This window comes from Vicia villosa, linkage group LG1, assembly GCF_029867415.1.
Source record: "Vicia villosa cultivar HV-30 ecotype Madison, WI linkage group LG1, Vvil1.0, whole genome shotgun sequence".
Taxonomy (NCBI): Eukaryota; Viridiplantae; Streptophyta; class Magnoliopsida; order Fabales; family Fabaceae; genus Vicia; species Vicia villosa.
In genome coordinates, this window is record NC_081180.1 from 81,630,752 (window position 1) to 81,650,854 (window position 20,103).

The 20,103-nt window shown below is 33.1% G+C and overlaps 1 protein-coding gene across 1 annotated transcript; it reads left to right on the top strand.

Annotated features, from left to right (window-relative positions):
- The first annotated feature begins 9,664 nt into the window (after nt 1-9,664).
- Nucleotides 9,665-13,420, top strand: LOC131647452 (uncharacterized). The gene is made up of 14 exons (XM_058917342.1): nt 9,665-9,802; nt 9,887-10,154; nt 10,245-10,335; nt 10,419-10,546; nt 10,625-10,715; nt 10,795-10,951; nt 11,057-11,214; nt 11,321-11,441; nt 11,523-11,693; nt 11,784-11,825; nt 11,935-11,994; nt 12,085-12,160; nt 13,178-13,241; nt 13,414-13,420. Exons 1-14 carry the CDS (start codon nt 9,665-9,667, stop codon nt 13,418-13,420), a joined length of 1,572 nt encoding a protein of 523 aa, XP_058773325.1.
- Nucleotides 13,421-20,103: the final 6,683 nt, after the last annotated feature.

Consider the following 20,103-nt stretch of genomic DNA (forward strand, 5'->3'; position numbering starts at 1 on the left):
ATATATATAATATAATAGATCACTACAAGAAAATTGACTTTCCGTGACACTCAAAAGTTGTCACTAAAAGTCAATAATCTGTAGCTAAATGTCTGCAAAACTTTTAGTGACACCCTCCTTTGGCGTCAACTTTAAGGGGGTGTGGTGTGACGCAAAATTGGATGTCATTGTAACTTTAGGTTACAGACAAAATTTTACCTACAGCTATTGACTGTCACTATAGGTTATCCTAGTATTATAATTAGTAAAACTTATATCTACGACTTTTTAGGTGTCACTAAAACTATATAAATTTTAATTTTTTTTAAATAAAAATTTTCTTTTTGCTACCACTAAAACTTCAACAAACAAAAATTTTATTATATGAAAATATAATAAATTTATAATTTTACATTGACAAATATTACTAATATTAAAATTGAATGACTGATTATAAATATTTTAAAATATATTAATAACCATGACAAAGTTAAATCACTAAAATGAAAAAATTATCCCATTTTACATTAAATTCAAATATTTCAACATAGAAAGTTTCATTCAATATACTTAAAATCTTACAAAAGAAATCACATATATTTGTATTTTAATATTCTTGTATCTTCACTTTCATGTAAATATCAGTATGGCAAAGGGAGGTGAAGAGTATCTTGAGGTGAACTTCACCGGATTGTGGTCAATAGGTGACATAAAATCAAACCTCTTCGGTTATACCTCGTAAGATCTCGTTAACTTGTGGATCTTCAGAAAACCGCACTTGAAGAAGAGAAATTAGATTTCCAAGCAAATTCTCTAATGTTGCAACCCTATTATCAGCATTGGAGCTAAAACTGGCATGTCGGGGAAGCTTGCCAGGACAACGCACCCGTCCTCTCTTTTCGGGCCCTTTAACCTTTGAATAAGTATCATTCTTTTAGCTTGTAGAATCTTTAATGGCTTGAGAATTATGTGAGCTACCTGCCTCCTCTACCATGTGCTTATTTAACTTTTCCTACATGCAACACAAGTAACTTTTCATACTCCAGCATACATATTAACATTGAAACTTCCCTAAAATACAATTCAGTCCCTAAAATACAAAACAATGTACTTCTATAGTAAAATACCAAACTGTGAACATATTCTAAATGAAAGCACTGAAAACAAATAACAATTTTATAGTGTAAGATCAAATTTGACCAACAAGTGATGGAAAACATATTAAACCTTTTTGTGAAATTTTGATACCATAATCACATTTTAGGACATGCTCCATCAAGCAATCAAAACTTCACTGGAATCATTAAAATACTAGCCTCAACAATGAAGCACACAAGGGAAGAGGGAACATCGTGTGAAAAGTAAGCGTTTAGGATTGAATATGATGGCACGACGAATTACAAGTGGGCTGGTTTGACACCTTTCACCTTTCATGACCCACATCACTATTACCATGCTACTATATTCCCCTTTCTGACTTGGCCTACTTGCCTATTCTAACAAAAAATAACAATGAACCTACATAGCCAAATTCCTTACCTTTGGAATTTCTTACTGCTTATTCTAACAAAAAATAACAGTGAACCTACATAGCCAAATTCCTTACCTTTTGAATTTCTTACTGCCTATTCTAACAAAAAATAACAGTGAACCTACATAGCCAAATTCCTTACCTTTGGAATTTCTTACTGCCTATTCTAACAAAAAATAACAGTGAACCTACATAGCCAAATTCCTTACCTTTGGAATTTCTTATTGTCACAGTAATTAGCTCACTCAAGCTGTTATATAGAAGAAATTTGATAGTTTACATTGTGACTTTTGTCAAATATTGATCAACAGCTGAGATCACTGAGAACAACTACCACTGATTATTAAGCTTACATTTCTTGAACTCACTTATACCTCAAGTAAAACAAGAATACTACAAAAGAAAACCTGGAGAGAACTAGATCTCCTCCATGTTCATCATGACTTAAGAGCTAAGCAAGTAGTGTATACCAATAAATAACCCACCCACAATTCCACAAGAAAGATAAGTATATACTAGGTTTAGAGTGTGAATTATAGTAAATGTAATATCTGAAAACAGAGGACTACATATTTGTTGATATAAAAAATAGAGTAGATGCCAAGGATAAGTGTACAACCATCCCTCAATAAAATTGTTCTATTATAAATGACAAGCAATCATCATTAATAAAAGTGTAATACCTTTGTAGAATATGTAACTGAAGGTGGTGGTGCTGGACTAGTGCACGATTGAGAAGATTTCGGTTGATCACTGCGACCTCTCCCTTGGTTTTTCCTTTTGTTTTGGTCAATAAGCACACCTATATCTAGAGTAAAATAGATTACAAATCTAGAATTATATTTAAAACTTGATGCACTAAACTAGAATTGTATTAAAGGACCGCATTTATTCCAACAATATACCTCGCAAAGGTGAAGGCTGAAGTTGACTATGATCACTCTCTTGACTCTGTCTAGCTCCCCTACTTGGATTTTCATGTTAAGTTTAAGTGTATTATGAACTGCATCTGTGTAGTTAAATAACATGTTAACTTAGAATTAGCAAAACATTGAAAATAGAAAGTACGCTTTCTAAAACTCCAAGAGAAGAACTCCTTCAGCTGATAAGATAATGCACCTTCTACCCTCAGCAACCTAAAAAAATTAAGTCGGCATTTCGACTCAATGAATAATATATTGGTGATGCAGAAGACTCAAATAGATAGAACTTAGATATGTACCACCTAAAAGTGCTTCTTTCCGATCACTGTAAATCAGAGAAGGGGAAATTTTATCGTGCAAATTCTGATTAGATGGTTATTAATATGAAACAATGCTCTACTAAGACTGTACCAATTCAACTGGACTTTGACATTTAGGAGAAGGAACCACTATGGCTTGGCTTCTCGATGACAACACGTGTTGACAGGACAATGATTTAGGTAAACCAGTCCTCACGGCACGATGAACATCTAGACCGTTGGTAGCAGATACACCAGAAGTTCCCTTTCCTTTCTTGACCTTTGTTACAGTACTTAAATTGATATCTCCTGATCCGTATTCAGATGTACCTGACTACAGAAAAATCAAAGACTCTCCAGCAATGGCAGCATATGCATCACGCAGATCTGAATATCTTGCGGCCTACACCATTAAAGGTGGCTCCAAGTGAATTCTATAAGATCTCACAATCAAAATAAACTCAACCAATTACAACCACTCATGGATCCGGCAACCAAAAATTCTGATACACATTGAAGCAATTTTTCGTGTATACCATAACTTCAAATGTACAAGAAAATTGTAAAATATATTGATGTGGTGATTAAGAAAAGAGAGGGAAACTTCACCTTTACTATGGCTGATAACCTATTTGAGAGCTTAGGATTAAAATAGTTGGACCAAATTTGCGTCAACAGTTGGATTAAAATAGTATATAAAACTCATCAATTTAGCTTTAAAGTATTAAAAAAACATCAACTTAGTACCTAACATCTTAATAGTAAGCTATAATAGTAAGGCCCAATTTAGTCCCTAACACCAATATTTACACGTCGATACTATATTTACACGTCGATATCAATAATAATTTTAAAAAATGAAAAATTTAACATAATCACATGATACTGTGTCAGATACCGACACCTACACTGTCACTATGGTTTAACCTAATAAAAATTTCTACTAAAGTTTATGGGAAAGATGTCTGTATGTGGACATGCACTAGCAGTGGAAACTTCAATGTTTCTAGTGCCTTTGATATGGTAAGTAAATTCAATGCCAACACATATTCTGATATTTGGAACATGATCTGGAGGCTTAAGACACTTGAAAGGATTATAACGTTTATTTGGATGTTGCAACATGACAGTCTTATAACCAATCAGAGATAGTAGTACATTCTAAAAACTCAAAATCCTAAAGAACTTAACCAAGTTCTTTTATTGCTTGTCTTTTAATTTGTTGAGATTAATATAAGGTACTACCAACTCAAACAATTCTAATAGAAGATAAAAAGAGTCTCTGATACTACACCTAAAAAGATGGCAAGAGCCTTGTAATCATCATTGATGATAAACAGTACTATTGGAATCCAACAACAATCAAATTGAATAGAAAAAGCAACTAAACCATTGCAAGATAAGGGAAAACTTGATTAACTAGCTATCAGCACTAAACAATGTGTTCCTAATCATGTAATAAGAATAAACATTAATAGTAGCAAGTTTTTTACCAAAGTTACTTTGAACCAAATCCTTATAGAGAGTTATTAAAGGCCTGTAATTCCCAAGATCATGCTTATTAACTGCAAAAGCTAATTCATCAACACGACAAAAACTCAAACGAGGCATTTTCATGAGAGTAACAGCCAAAGGTCCAAAAGGTCCAAGCTCCACAGCATTTCTACATCTAATCCCATACTCTTTTTCAAGCTTAACCAACTTATGATTGATACCAATAACCACAAAAGTAAAATCCAGAAGCCGAAGAAAATTAAGCAGAGATGTAGGAATTGAATCCAAATGACATACCTGAATAATAAGACATGACTTTTAGAATACTCTCATTATGGTTTAACCTAATAAAAATTTCTAATCATTTTTCTCATCTTTCACAAATCATCAAACAACAACAACCACTACAATGTCAATGATGAGGAAAATAAAAACCATCGAAATCGTAAATTGATTTCAGGATACATAAATTAACTACACAAGAAATTGAAAACAAACGTGAATACATATAGTTATGGTTTCCAATGATTTCAATTACGATAACGCAATTCAACAATTACGATTCGGTGCAATTTGAGAGGGCGAGAGAAAACCTTAGAAAGAAAGAGTCGAGTTGTGTGGCGGCGATTGAACAGAGAGTTGATGGTGGCGGCGGTTGAACAGAGTTGACGGTGGCGGCGATTAAACAGAGAGTTGACAGTGGCGACGATTAAACAGAGAGTTGACGGTGGATTCTACGATTTCAGATTTACATCGCTTCCACAAGCAAGTTGCAAGCTGAAATTGAAATGAAAATGACAATACTACCCTGTTTGTCCTAATTAGTATAAAAACATATATTTTATAATAATTAAAATTAATTTTTAATTTTTTAATTAGTAATTAGTAAAGTTGAGTTTTGACAATGAAAAAAAAAACTTAAGTTTTACGTTTTTTTAATGAAAATAATAATTTTATAATTTATAAAAAACTATTATTTATTTATAATATAAAATTATATAAATATGTAATAAAGTAAAATATAGTCGTAGGTAAAAGTAATATGGGTGTAGGTAAAAGTAATGTATAAAATTATTCAAAAAATTAATAGAATAAGATATATCCGTAGGTAAAAGTAATATGACTGTAGATAAAAGTAACATGTAGTGACAAAAATTAAGCGTCACTAAATCTGGGTGTCACAATAGGTCAGTTTTCTTGTAGTGGATGATCATTATTCTAGGTAAGAACAATCACGTTTCGTGTTAGTAATGTTATTAACTAAATAAGGAGATAATCGTGGACCCAAATTGTGAAAATTGTGCACTAAAGGATATATAGTCAATTGAACTCTCCGAAAAATAAATGACAACAAGTCGAACGCGGGGTGACATGAAACCCAAATTAGAGGGAACACTTTCATATCGCCCGCAATAATTGCTAAATAATGTAACATTTATGTATATTAAGATTTTGTTTGGTAAAATTAGCGGTTGGGTGATAAGTTCGTTAATAATTATAACTTATAGCTGATAGCTTATAGCTTATAGCTGATGGCTGATGGCTAATGACTGATAGCTAATAAGCTAATTAAAGTGTTTGGTAAACTTAATAGTTTAACTAACTGATAAATGTAAAATGACATAAAAATATATTTCTTAATTAATAATTAAATGTATATTTAAAATAATTAAAATTTGCAAAGGTAATAATGGAAGAAAAAATGATAAGCTATAAGTTATAAGCTAAAACGCTATTTAAAATAACGTTTAGAAAATAAACTATAAGTTAATAAAATAAATTATAAACTCGTGATAAAAAGACAGTTACTAAACAAATATTTTATTATCATACGAACTTATAAACTATATACTCAAAATAGGACTTGCCAAACAAAACCTAAGATTGTATTACTAGTAGAATATATAGTTTTCTTTATAAATACTCTAACTTGTAAAATCTCCACATTATATCATTTTTACACATTTCTTAGACTATAAGTTCAAAATCTCCATATTTCATACTTGACAATCTTGAAAGTAGTTAAGAAACACATAATTTATGGACAACTTTCATTTCTCACAACAATTGCTTACAGATCATATAATCACATTTAAAAGTTATCGGCATTAATACTTCCTAGAGTTGATATTCCTATTTTATATTCTAAAGTAAGTTTGTTCATTTAAGAGAAGCTTAATCTAAAACTTTATTCTAAAACGAAATATAGCTTGTGATCAATTTGCATATATAACTTATAAGTACAATATTTGAACTTAGTATGAATGCAAAGTCATGCTCCATATGCAAACCACCTTGACATATAACGAGTAGCATTTAAAATGATGATCCAACCACATCAGATGCAACATGCACATTAATGCAACGCCTCGTGAGACACCTTAACGCGTCTCTTCAAAAATCGAGGCAACAAGATCCTAGCACCGCGCTGCACCGTGGGTTCATGCTGCAAAATAAAATACTCCCTTCATTTTTTAATTAAGAAATAACGTTTAATTTTATAGGGAAAAAATTATAAGTGATGTTATAAAATTATTATTAACGAAAGCTAATTGAAAGAACTGATAAAATAATTATATATATATATATATATATATATATATATATATATATATATATATATATATATATATATATATATATATATATATATTAAGTTTTTGGAGGTCCTTTGTAAAAATCACATTTTAACAAGAAAAAATAAATAGAGGCTCTATTTAATCACGATATAACCTGCCATATATTTTATGAGGCCCTAGTTAACTATAGTTTGATCTTAAAAATTTTGAGACCTTGTGCGGTAACCCGCCTTGCACGTCCTCAAAGACAGCCATATATATATATATATATATATATATATATATATATATATATATATATATATATATATATATATATATATATATATATATATATATATATATATATATATATATGAAGGTACATCTACGAAATCTTTTCTTAACAAACTTGAGTGAATGTCTATTTTATTCCCTCACAAAAACTACAGAAGTTAGATTAGTCCCTGAGAAAAAAATCACTATTAAATCATTTACAAAATTAAACCGAGCCATGTTTATCCTCTACTAATATTATTTCAAATCGGTTTTTTCTAACTTTTGAACTGTGACTGGACTGTTAATGAAGACACATTTAAGTTTTTCACAAGAGCGGGTCTAAATTAGTCCCTAAGAAAAAAAGTTCATATTTAATCCCTTACAAAATTTAACTGAGTCATGTTAGTCCTTCTTTAATATTTTTTTCAAACGACTTTTTTTTTAATTTTTAAACTGTAACTGGACTTGACAAGATAGACATACTTTCAGAAATTGAGTACAGATTAAGTTCCATTGCACATGATCTTTAGAGTTTGAGTTTCCACCAGAAGCTGAGTTACCTAGTATACCTAATTGTTCATTAAATACTTTGTTATCATAAAAACTTAAGGAATATGGTATAAACCAATTTTCTTCCAACATATCATGTGTATTATTTTCGTCACAAGTATTATTTACAAAAGTAAGAAATAGCCTAAATTATCCAGTAGTAGAACAAAATCTTCCTAAAAGATCAGTAACAACTAAAACAATAACACCTAATACACAAGAATACATAACAAGAAAAAGCGTAGTCACTCACTCATAAGCCTAATAATAAACCCACCCAAAAAAAGAACATCGTGTATGACGATGATTTATCTACAATCCTTTCACAAATAATTTTAAATCAACAGTCGTAAAATAGAAGTCCAATCACGGTCTAAAAATAGAAAAAATTCGTTTGAAAACAATATTTAAAGAGAGACCAACATGGCTCAGTTAAATTTTATAAGGGATTTAATAGGGATTTTTTTTCTTAATGACTAATCTGACCTCTGCAGTTTTTGTGAGGGACTAAAATTGACCTTCACTCGAACAATTTTTTTGTTTTCAATTATTCCGTAGGTGTATCTACGAAACCTTCTCTTAACTAAATTATTATGAAAATTTCCTAATTTTGTTTCGTATGTGTATCTACGAAATCTTCTTTTAATTGAATTATTACGAAATTTTTCCAACTTCTTCCGTAGATACACCTCTAAATAAAACTAAACTTTAGACAAAAAAATACTTTGTGATGTATATCTCCGAAAGCAGATGGCATAATTGAAATTTCGTCGGAGGCCTAAGAGTATTAATGGGTGGATTGAGATATCCTTATATATATATATATATATATATATATATATATATATATATATATATATATATATATATATATATATATATATATATATATATATATATATATATATATATATATATATATATATATATATATATAATAAGAATATTCATGAAACAATTTTTTTTCAAAACCCCCCTTTACACTTATTATTATTTGACCTGGTGTGTCAATATAAATAATAAGTGGTATAGATTAATAAATTCTTATTATCTTATTATGTTTTTATATTAAATCTGACTATTCCTATAAAATTATCTTATTGTCATTGTTTATAAATTCTAACATGTTTGTATATCTTTAATCTATGCATTATTTTGTTTTTTCATTTCTATTCATTACCTGTGCGGCTAAGTAGGAATCTTTCTAGAAATCTTTAAGATTGATTTCTTGATTATTTTATCCAAGTGTTTTTGAAGAGGAAGAAAAAATTATTTAATAATTTCAGCTAAGCACAAGGAATGCGCTAAGATGAAAGAAAAAAAAATCAAGAAACACAATAGTTTAAAATAATTTAGACTCAGTCAAAACACAACTATGCTAAGGCCGGAAATGAGTCGACTCGAGTCGAACTCGCCTCAATTCAGTTCGACTCGTTGAGAATTGGTTGAGTTTTAGTTAATGACGAGCTTTTTTCAGCTCAAATTCGACTCGTCAAGAATTAGCCGAGTTCGAGTTCATCACGAACTTTTTCCCATCTAAAACTCGATTTGTAAAAATTTCATGAACATCTCGGTTCAATTCGTTAGATTTATCTTGTTAGATTCAACATGCTTATTTTACGGAGTTAAAACTAATTTTTTAAAGTCCATATCTATAATATAAGAAAACTCTATCTTTTTGAATTTTTCCTGTCATGCTGCCAAGTGGCTTATTCTGAGAGCAGGATTCTGCTTTGCAATGTTGCTTATTGATGCGCCACGTGGACTGTTCATATATGAAGTTCTGTTCATCCACCTTCCACTATGGAGCTGTTACGTAATTAACATTTGTGTGGTTCTGTCCATGCATCTTCCACTCTGCATCAGTTATGTATTGAACATTTTATGTTCTTCTATCCATCCACCTTCCACTCTGCATCAGTTATGTAATGAAGAGTTTGTAACTGCTACATTATACATAATCATTGTGTTATTTATAGCATTTGTGGCTTCCACTTTTCTATAGTATCAGACCATTTTTAATTTGCTGCTTGTGCTAACTGGCTGTACGATATGGTGAGACCATTGGCGAAAATCTGTGACATCAACGATAGCAACGAGATTTGGAAAGTTTCTGTTCGAGTTCACCATAAATGGAAGGTTGTTTCTAACAAGAAGGAGCATTTTGAGATGATTTTTGTTGACGTATCGGTAATGAAGTGGTTTCTTTAGTTGGTTTTTCCTATACTGTTTTTGGTTTGTTGTCTATCTAATATTGTTTTTTATGTTGCACAGGGTGGTGACATACATGTTGTTGTTCCTGCACCACATGTATCTCTATTTTATGAAAAAATGGCATTGGATCATAGTTACACGGTTTCCAATTTTAAGGTTCAGCCTAATGTCGCGGCTTTCAGACCTTCGTCACATAAGTTTTTGTTGAAGTTTACTGCAGACACAACGGTTACGGATGATAACAAGAATGAAATACCGCCAAAGCCGCTGATGTTTACTAAATTTACTGATATAATAACCGGTAACTTTAACAAGGATGTGCTAATAGGTAAAATATTGTACCTCTCTTCTGTTTTACAGCGTTTGTTTTTTATGTGTTGTTTCATGTTAAGTTGTTTTGTGATGTATGTGTTTTAAGACGTCATTGGTATGGTGGAAAGTATTGGGTATTCTCAGACCACATCAGGTGCCAGGAAGCAGCAGATTAACATGATGTTGCGGGACGGCGGGTTTGTATTTATATATTTCGTGTAATTTATCCAACATATCTTATGTGACTATGTAGATGACATGGTTTCTATTATTTCTTTAGTGACAATACTATCAACTGTACACTTTGGGAATCCTATGCTGAACAATTCCTCAAGTTCAAACAGGAACGTGGGGATGATTCTGGTCCTATGTTTGTCATGCTCCAATATGCAAAAGTCAAGGAACATGGTTAGTGATGGTGTAAGCTTCGTGTAAGATATCCTGATATTTTTAAATAGAAACTTATGTAACACTCTATTGGTATAGGAAAGTTTCCACTGTCCGTGTCAAACACGTTTAATGTCACTCTGCTTGGTCTGAATACTGATTTGCTGCCGATGAAAGAATTTATGGAAAGGTATGCGACATGAATATGCCCTGGTATGGGTTCCATTTGTATGTGATGTGATGCTCACATTAATGTCTTCTTTTGACAGCATTCCGAAGGAGTCCATGATTACTTTGTCTGGGCAGGAGGGTTCGAATTCGCAGCTTTCAGCGCAAAACTCTAAAAATCAACAGTTGACTCCTGTTCAGAAATTGCTTTCAAAGGTCGTTGTTATGCCTATTGGGGATATCATAAAGCTTAGGACTGTATGTTTCCAATTTGTTCGCAATTTATCGTGATTTATTATATATTGCCATGTTGTCCTTGCATTTGACTATGTATCGTATTATTCTTTTGAACCCTTATTGCAGATTACATTTTGTGCGACTGTTGGAGAAACTAAAATGCTGGTGGCCTCTCCCTATGACTGGTATTATCGTGGTTGCCATGCTTGCTCCTATATTGCGCGTGGTGACAAACCTCCGTTTGAGTGTGAGGCAGGCCATTTCACTGAGGCAGAGATTTTTAGGTTTTCATACTTGTCATATGATTTACGTTTTTTCATTTAAATGTCCGATCCTCTAGATACGTGACACTGACCCTGTTTGTGTGATCTATCTATACTGGAAATGTAGGTATAAGATTGAGATCGAAGTTACTCATGTAGGGAATAGCTGTAACTTTCTATTTTGGGACAGAAAATGTGAGCTTCTTTTGGAATTGTCTGCTTCTCAGCTGCGTCATACAATGATCAAGGTATTTCCGTTTACATACTCTCCCAAAAACATAGACAATTATGCAAGACATAAATGTTCATTGGTTTGCATCCTTATACAGGTTGGCATTCATGATCCATTGGAATTCCCACTGGCATTGGATCAGATGTTGGATCGTAAGATGGCTTTCAAAATCAAGTGGCAACCATGGTGGAAGAATGCCTCGGTAGTTATGCTATTCAAGAATGACCCTTTTGTGAAAGAGCTTAGTGATCATCTTGACACAGATGAAGTACTTTAATTTAATCATTGCGTTTTCATTTCGAACCCGTTTATAATATATGTTTTTTCATGTTAATATATTTTAATTTACTTTTAATAGGAGGTTGTACCTATAAACTCCATACCGGCTGACCAACTTGAGGTATTTATGTTTCTATATGATTTTGGTCTCTTAGTAGTTGTAAGTTAATTCATTTTAAACTGTCTTTGCGCATATTATGATTATGTAATATATTTCCAATGATTTGTAGATCAAGGAAGGCGTTGCTGAAGCAAAGGGCATTGCACTTTCAGAACCTGATTTTATTGTGGTAAGCACATTTAATGGTATGAAATGTACTTCAATTTGATTGGACTGATCAACATCTATATTGTGTGATGTTTGTTCACTTCTATAACAGGATCTTGATGTGACTTCGACGCACAGCCCAGATCCAATTACTCCTACTGGCAAAAGGCAGTTTCCAGGCGCATCAAGTGAGTCGACAACCTCGGATGGCACTTGTGATGGAGAACTTTCATCAAAAAGCTCAAGAAAATTATAAAACTAGAGAAGATAGATTAGTAGTTCCTACATAATTTTATGTATGTTTTGGTCAGTTTTTGTTTTATGGTGTGGACATGTTATAATTCCTTTCCAGTTCGGTCGGTTTGTGTTTTGATTGTCGCATAAACAAATAAGACTTGTGAGTGTAGTCCTTTTGGTTTGGTTACCACTATGTAATTTGATTTCTGTTCCCTTAATATAAGAGTTTTCTGCTTTCTGTTAATCATACAATCTACTGCTTTGATATACTTTGTCGTTGACTAATATGCAATACACAATCAAACATTACATGCTATTATAAAAAATTAATCTCAAAAATAACATGAAAAAGAATTTGCAATATTGCTGAGAAATCAACACGGCTAAAAGGCACAGACAAAATGATCCATTGGATGTTAATTAGTCTAAAAAATAACATGAAAAAGAATTTGCAATGTTGCTGAGAAATCAACACGGCTAAAATGCACAGACAAAATGATCCATTGGATGTTATAAATAATAATTAATATGAGAGTACGTGGAATCAAAGTTTATAATATGTATGGTAGTGAAGTCCATTGAATTGAACAAAAGATATATTAAAACATAAAGTTAATGTGTTCAGATAACAAAATACTGGTGATTATGTTAGATCCAGATTGCCTAAGATGCTGATGCTATGGAGACTTGGGCTAATAGTCTGAAAGGAAAGAAGCTCTAAATTGTTCTTATTAGGTATCGTAGCTTATTAAAATTTGGTTTGTGTAATTCTATATCATTGTGTTTTTGCATTACTTAACTTTTTCATTCAGTTATGGATTATTTGAATACAAAAGTGGATATCCAGCTGTGTTGCTCATGATTTATGTTACTATAATTTTTGTTTTTATTATGTGGAGCTCTCTTTCGTATCTCTGCGTATAGTTTTGTTTTGTTATTCTTGAATTTAACTACGTGTTTATGTGCAGTATCCATGGACTCACACGTGGCGAGAATATGGAACTGGGGCGTGATTCTGATACCGATGGTCAGGTAGTACTTCTGTAACTGTTTTCCTTTATTTCTATTGGGTGTGTTAAGAATCTGTTAGCTTTTTCGTTTATGATTAAGAGATATGACACTGGATGTATTCTCTTAAATTTGATGACATTTATCTGATCACGTGGGGTAATTGAATTGCTTCTGATTGTCTTTGTTTGTGCAGAGTGTAAGTATAAGAGTGCGCCTAAGAGGGGGGGTGAATTAGGTTTTCAAAAATTTAATCGGTTTTATGAGAATACTTCTAATAATTTTTGGTTAAGTGTTTGAAGGTTTTTTGTAAGGTTCTTTTCTTTTCTTTGGTAATGGTGATGAATGCAATAAAGTGCGGAAAAGTAAAGAACGCAACGATATATACTGGTTCCCCTCACAATCCGAGAGTACTCCAGTCCCCTTTCAAACACGAAAGAGATTTCACTATAGTTAGAATTATTGTACAAGCCTATGCCTACTATCTAACCTATAGGGTGATCAAAGGTTCTTAACACCTTTAAGATCAAATCAATACTAATGTGAGTGAAGAACAATCCTCTTCAAACACAACACTTACTTCCAACAATCCTGGATAGTAAGGAGATAATACTTTTGAATTTATACAAGAGATTTAGATGAAATTAGTATAGCACTATCAATCTTGGATTGATCTTCTTCTTCAAATAAACAATTCTAACAATGAATATAAATGTTCACAATGTATGCATGAAACTTTGGATAGATTTCTCAATGAAAATGTGTATGGAAAGTTTCACTTGAAAATGAGAATTTATGAACACTTGAGAATATTGAAAGATGAAGAAAATGGTTTATGAATTGTTAATGAAGAAGGTGATTTTTGAATATGAAAGATGTGTAATATATAGTGTGTAAAACACCTCTTCAAAAGGTTATTTTTCCATGAAGCAATGCAATGTTTAAAAGGTATAAAGACAATTTCGTTTGAGTGTAAAATGCAATGGAAAAACACACTGGTTCAGTAGGAACCGGTTCCTGTATAGGACAACCCGGTTCCTGCTGAACGTTACAGCAGAAATATTCAAATTTTGAACTGAGGAACCGGTTCCTGCCTAGGGACAACCCGGTTCCCCATAGTAAAACACAGAGAGGTGAAAATATAGAATGCTGGGAACCGGTTCCCCTGTAGGGACAACCCGGTTCCTAAAACCTTTACTTTGAAATTTATCTTTGAAAAAGGTTTTGAAAGAACTCTTTGATATATGAGACTTGTTCATGATTATGATATGCATGAGAGTATATTTTGTGAACAATTATATGTCAAAGTGAGTATTGTTTATACCTTTGCCATTTATTGCTTGATTCTTGAATCTTTATTATTTCTTCAAGACTTTGAAATTGTGTGTTCTTTGCTTAAGACTTGAGATTCTTTTTGCACATCCTTTATGAAAGCTTGATGTCCATATTGTCTTCATCAAAACAAACTATGCTTGAGATGCTTTGCAATTACATTCTCCCCCTTTTTGATGATGACAACCAAGACTTGAAAACGTTTTTGAAGAGAGTTGTTTTGTGCTTTTGAAAAAGTGTTTGAATCAATGCAAGGCTCCCCCTATGTTAGAGACTCCCCCTAAATCCATGATTCCTTGATTTATGGTGATGAGTTTCATTTGATAATTTTAACAATGGCCTGCATTTTCTTTGAAACAAAACAACAACAATACATGCATATCCTTCTCCCCCTTTGTTATTATCAAAAAGGATGGGGAAAAAGAGAAAAAATATATGAAATATAACACAATGTAAAATACCAATAAGTTAACACACAAATGAAATACTACAAACGATACGAAACGTAGTTTTTTACGGTTACAACATAAAACAGAAATAGTCCTAAACATCACAAACATGAATGGAACATTGTCTAGAACATAAATAAAAACTTAATAATAAAAAGAAAACATGACATAGAATTTAAAGGAAATAAATTAGTCACTTTCATCCATGTGTTCTTCATCATCATCATCATCTTGTTCATCTTCTTCTTCGCTTCCTTCCTCTCCCTCATAATGAGCCAAGATACGCTTTTGAGTCCGTTGAATTTCCCGCATTTGTCTTCTCATAAGGTTATGCTCATAGTCATTCTCCCTCTTGTTGTTATCAATAGATGTTTGAATAGAACAAAGCTTGGCAAACATCATATCCATTGTGTATCCACCTTCGGGAGGTTGAGGAACTTGTGGAACGGTTGGCTCAAAATCAACTTTGTAAACAAATCTACCTTCACGATCCATAACTATTCCTGTATTTTTAAGAGCGGTAGCGGTGGTGATAGCACACTCTTGTTCATCCATATTTTTCTTTGGTTCCCGTTGGAGGAGAACACCAGCATTCCGAACAATATGAGAGATGGCCCTTGCATAAGGTAAGCCTCCTTTAAGGGAAGCCATAAGCTGCATGTGGCGCATAATTGAAAGTGCCCAATTGACTTCAATGCCACGTCTCAAAGCATGTAGGACCATCAATTCGAACTCATTGACCCTGGAATGGTTAGAATTCTTCGGAAATAAAACATAAGCGATGATAAGATGGAGCATCCTATCACTTACCGATAAGCTAGAACCGAACATGTTAAATTTGGTAGCAAGCTGTTGGCGAACGGTGTCGCGTTGAGTTGGTCGACACATATCCACAAAGACATCCATCTTACTATATGGTTGCCAATCCTCTGGTATGTTACCTTGAAGGAGCACTAAGCCTTGAGATGGAATTCCTAACACTCTTCCAAATTCCTCAACATCTAAGCATATATCTTTATTTGACACTTTTGACAGTAATGTGAAATCATCAAATTCATCGGTTACTATCCTAAGGTTATGATAAAAATCTCTAACCAAATCCGGGTAATAATCACCATGGTCAAGCACAAAATTAGCTACCCCTGCATTAGCTAGTCTAGCCGGAAAAGTGAAACTGTGATTAGGGAAATCCGGGAGTTTACCGTATTTTGCCTGAAGGAGTTTCCGACTACGAATGTTGAAAGTGAGTCTCCGACTCTTCACAGTTGGTTGATGCTCTTGAGGATCTTCACTTGACTCTCCAATCTTATTCTTTCCCTTTGCACTTCTTGAGACTTTGGGTGCCATTGTTGAAAGTTAGGGTTTAGGTTGGGATTTTCGGATTTGGTGAGTGGAGGAGGATTTGAGTGAGATATGTGAAAGAGTGGAGGATTATATAGTGTTTAGAGGTAGTGGGTGTTTTAATTTTGATAGTTATGGTGAGATAGTGGAGCTTTGAATAGGGTTGAGAATGGAGGTGGAAGGTTGAAGAAGATGAAGATGAATGTTGAATGAAAGTAAATGTGAGTGAATGAGTGTAAATGTGTGGTGTAAAGTGATATAATGTGTATTAAATAAAAATAAGAAAATAAAATAAAATAAGGAAAAGAAAAATTAACCACACAAACCTTTCACGTACAGCCAAAAAGGATAAGTGAAATCTGAAAAAAGTACGTGGGAACCGGTTCGTCCCTACATGGGAACCGGTTCCTGCAGAACACAAAAACAATGCCTCTGGAAATTACTATGGGGAACCGGTTCGTCCCACATGGGAACCGGTTCCTGGACTAAAAAATTTCCAAAAACTTTAATTTTATGAAATATAAAGCACATATACCATATAAAATTACCAAGTCATAATAAATGAACATTTATAAAGCATTTTTTATCACATAAAATGTTAGAAACATGTACCTTTGATGTATGAACAGATTTTAAACATCACCTTCGTCTAAAATTCCAAGCTCTCGTCGAATTTTGTAAAAAGATTCTTTTGGGAGAGGCTTGGTGAAGATATCCGCAAGTTGATTATGAGTATCTACAAAAGTGACTTCAACATCTCCTTTAAGCACATGATCGCGAAGAAAATGATGTCGAATGTCTATGTGTTTGGTTCTTGAATGCATGACTGGATTCTTTGTAATATTTATAGCACTTGTATTGTCGCATCGAAGAGGAATGCATCCGAGATCAAGTCCGTAGTCACGAAGTTGTTGCTTAAGCCAAAGAATTTGTGCACAACAACTACCCGCTGCTATGTATTCCGCTTCGGCCGTACTAAGAGCAACACATGCTTGCTTTTTACAAGCCCATGATACTAATGCATTTCCAAGAATATGACAAGTACCACTTGTGCTTTTACGATCAGTTTTACATCCTGCATAATCCGCGTCAGAATAACCAATTAAATTGCAAACACTACCTTTAGGATACCATAAGCCAACGTTGGTTGTTCCTTTGAGATACTTCATGATCCTTTTAACCGCCATAAGATGTGATTCCTTTGGATTTGCTTGAAAGCGAGCACAAAGACAAACACTAAACATTATGTCAGGACGGCTTGCCGTCAAATATAATAAAGAACCAATCATACCTCGATATTTAGTAATATCAATTGGAGTACCGGATTCATCTTGATCAACATATGTACCGGAGCCCATTGGAGTATTCATTGCTTTGCAATTATCCATATCAAACTTCTTCAATAGTTCTTTACAATATTTGGATTGATTGATAAAGATTCCATCTTTGAGTTGCTTAATTTGTAGTCCAAGAAAGTAATTCATCTTTCCCATCATAGACATCTCGAATTCTCCTTGCATCATCAATGAGAATTCCTCACACATTTCTTTGTTAGTCGATCCAAAAATGATATCATCAACATAGACTTGAACCAATAAAGTGTTACTCTTGATTTTCTTAATGAACAAAGTTTTATCAACCTTACCCTTTTCGAAACCCTTTTCACACAAAAAATTGCTAAGTCTATCATACCATGCTCTAGGTGCTTGCTTTAATCCATAAAGAGCCTTTCTCAACTTAAAGACATGTGAAGGATTTTTGAAGTCTTCAAATCCCGGGGGTTGTTTGACATAGACTTCTTCATTGATGTAGCCATTTAAGAATGCGCTCTTGACGTCCATTTGATAAAGCTGAAAATTTAATGAACATGCATAAGCAAGTAAAAGACGGATAGCTTCTAACCTTGCAACCGGAGCAAATGTTTCTTCAAAGTCGATTCCTTCTTCTTGATTGTAACCTTGGGCCACCAATCTTGCTTTGTTTCGAACAATTATACCATTCTCATCAAGTTTGTTCTTAAACACCCATCGAGTACCTATGATATGTTTATTACTTGGTCTAGGAACAAGTTCCCAAACTTGATTTCTTTCGAATTGATTTAATTCTTCTTGCATTGCATTTATCCATTGATCGTCTCCTAAGGCTTCATCAACTTTTGAAGGTTCAATTTGAGAAACAAAAGCCATGTGTAAGCAAGCATCTTTGAGATTTAATCTTGTTGCAACTCCTTGACTAATATCACCAATAACTTTATCAATAGGATGATCTCTATGAGTTCTCCATTCTTTTGGTAGATCATTGGTGTTTGATTCTTGTTGTACACTTTCTTGTTGAACACTTTCTTGTTGTACTTCCGGTGCCTTCTCAATTATATCATTTGAAAGTTCTTCCGGTGCCTTCACAATTGTATCATTTGAAGGTTCTTCCGGGGGTAAATCTAAAGGATCATCATCATCACAAACAACTTCTTCCTCTTTGGAAGTGTTAGTCTCATCAAAAGATACATGCATGGATTCTTCAATAGTTAAAGTTCTTTTATTATAAATTCTATATGCTTTACTAGAAAGAGAATAACCAAGAAATATACCTTCGTCGGATTTCTCATCAAACTTACCAAGATTGTCTTTGTCATTGTTGAGAACAAAGCACTTGCATCCAAAAATGTGAAAGTGAGCAATGTTTGGCTTTCTTCCTTTGAAGAGTTCATATGGAGTCTTCTTTAAGATAGGTCTAATGATTACTCGATTTCCAACATAACATGCCGTACTAACCGCATCCGCCCAAAAATATTTAGGAAGATTTGCATCACTAAGCATTGTTCTTGCAAGTTCCACTAGAAACCTATTTTTCCTTTCAACTACTCCATTTTGTTGTGGAGTTCTTGGTGCTGAAAAATTATGAGAGATACCATGTTCTTCACAAAATTCTTCAAACGATGCATTTTGAAATTCTCCACCATGATCACTTCTTATGGATACAATCTTTAATGATTTTTCATTTTGGATTTGTTTTGCATACTTCTTAAAGGCTCTAAAAGCATCACTTTTCTGCACAAGAAACAAAGTCCAAGAATATCTAGAATAATCATCAACAATAACTAAAGCGTATACATTACCTCCGAAGCTTCTTGTCCTTGATGGACCAAATAGATCCATATGCAACAATTGAAGTGGTCTTGTTGTAGTCACCACATTCTTTGGTTTGAAAGATGATTTGGTTTGTTTTCCCTTTTGACATGCATCACATAATTTATCTTTGACAAACTTTATCTTAGGTAAGCCAATAACAAGATCATGTTTGGTTAACTTATTTAAATGATCCATATGAATATGGGCTGCTCTTTTATGCCATAACCATGATTCATTATTGTTTACCAAAAGACATTTTACTTTCAAAGATAAATCATTTAAAGAAATCATAAAAATGTTATTAATTCTTGTACCTTTGAGTTTTACCTCATTGGTGACTTCATCGATGATCAAGCATTCTTCCTTAGTGAATTTGATCTTGAAGCCTTTGTCACAAAGTTGGCTAATGCTTAGAAGATTATGCTTTAGTCCTTCAACATAAAGAACATCTTCAATGGATGTGAAAGGTGGTGCACCAACTTTGCCTTTGCCAAGAATTCTTCCCTTATTGTTGTCTCCATATGTGACAAAACCCTTGGCCTTTAACCTTAGATTTGAAAATTGGTTTAGGTCACCCGTCATATGCTTTGAACAACCACTATCTAGATACCATAGGTTTGAAGTGGTCTTCAAGCA

Bases quoted from the DNA above. Each gene is read 5' to 3' on its own strand.
- LOC131647452 (XM_058917342.1), top strand. From the start codon at position 9,665: ATGGTGAGACCATTGGCGAAAATCTGTGACATCAACGATAGCAACGAG. The intron at 10,155-10,244 runs GTAAAATATTGT...ATGTGTTTTAAG, and splicing joins TAACAAGGATGTGCTAATAG to ACGTCATTGGTATGGTGGAA. The intron at 10,336-10,418 runs GTTTGTATTTAT...TTATTTCTTTAG, and splicing joins ATGATGTTGCGGGACGGCGG to TGACAATACTATCAACTGTA.